Genomic DNA, 950 nt, shown 5'->3' with positions numbered 1-950 from the left:
GCGGTCTTCTTCTCCCACTGAGACCCATTCTTTTGAGTGTCCCACCTCTCCATCGACCGCGCTACGTCGACGGAGAAGTGGGTCCCTATGCCGCTGGCTACGTAGACAGCGCCTCTGCAGACGCCAGCTGCGCACCAGCGGCGTGGGGTGGTGAGGCTGGGCCCCAAGGCCCATGAGTTTGTCACCGGGTTGAAGATCACGGGCCGAGGGAGGGCCGGGAAGAGGTTGTGGGTGGTGCCGGCGAGGAGAACCAGAGAGCCGGCGGCGGAGACGGATTGTATAGAGAGGTTGCGGGAGAGGAAGGAGGGGTGGCGGAGGTGGAGGTGGTGGAGAGGAGGGTGAGACGGTGGCGGAGGGAGCGGGTGCCAGTGGGATGAGATTGGATCGAAGTTGAAGAATTGGATGGTGGGATGGTGTGGCGGTGGTGGCGGTGGATGAGGAGAGAGAATGGCGTAGAGAGAAGAGAAGGGAGGGAAGGAAGGGGAGTAAATGAGGCGGCGCCATGAGTGGCAGATTGGGAAGAGAATTGAAGGGTGGATTCGTGTGAGACATAGGTGAGCTATGTGGTCTGGTAGACCTGGTATCAATGGAGGACCACCTTCTTCTTCCTCTTCATTATTCACTCTTTGCCGTTTCATGATTCAGATCAGAAGATTTGAATTGAAAAGGTAAAGTATGTAAGAAGAGGAGACTTCAGACTTATGGGGTTTCAGCTTTTTGGTTCATTAAAATCACAAGGCTGCCTTTCCAACTGCTCTGCTGTCCAAATAACAACAATAAATAATAAATGTCATAAAAAGTTGTATCACTGTATATCTCTAACTAGATTTCCATACACAATATACACACACCTTCATTTTTTATTTTATTTCTCAAAATATAATAATATTATAGTACAAACTCATGGACAGTTTGATAGTTAAAATTTAAAAATAGTTAAATAATATAAC

General features: G+C 48.9%; 1 protein-coding gene across 1 annotated transcript in view; it reads right to left on the bottom strand.

Moving 5' to 3' along the window:
• Positions 1 to 816, bottom strand: part of LOC107639943 (F-box/kelch-repeat protein SKIP25) — a 1,869-nt gene extending 1,053 nt beyond the window's left edge. Inside the window, exon 1 of the mRNA XM_016343502.2 lies at positions 3 to 816. Coding sequence (XP_016198988.1) covers positions 3 to 638 — 636 coding nt within the window. The 5' untranslated portion in view covers positions 639 to 816. The remainder of the gene's footprint in view (positions 1 to 2) is intronic.

This window comes from Arachis ipaensis, chromosome B05 (genome assembly GCF_000816755.2).
Source record: "Arachis ipaensis cultivar K30076 chromosome B05, Araip1.1, whole genome shotgun sequence".
NCBI lineage: Eukaryota > Viridiplantae > Streptophyta > Magnoliopsida > Fabales > Fabaceae > Arachis > Arachis ipaensis.
Note: the sequence above shows the minus strand (reverse complement) of the source record. Positions and strands in the feature narration are given on the sequence as shown.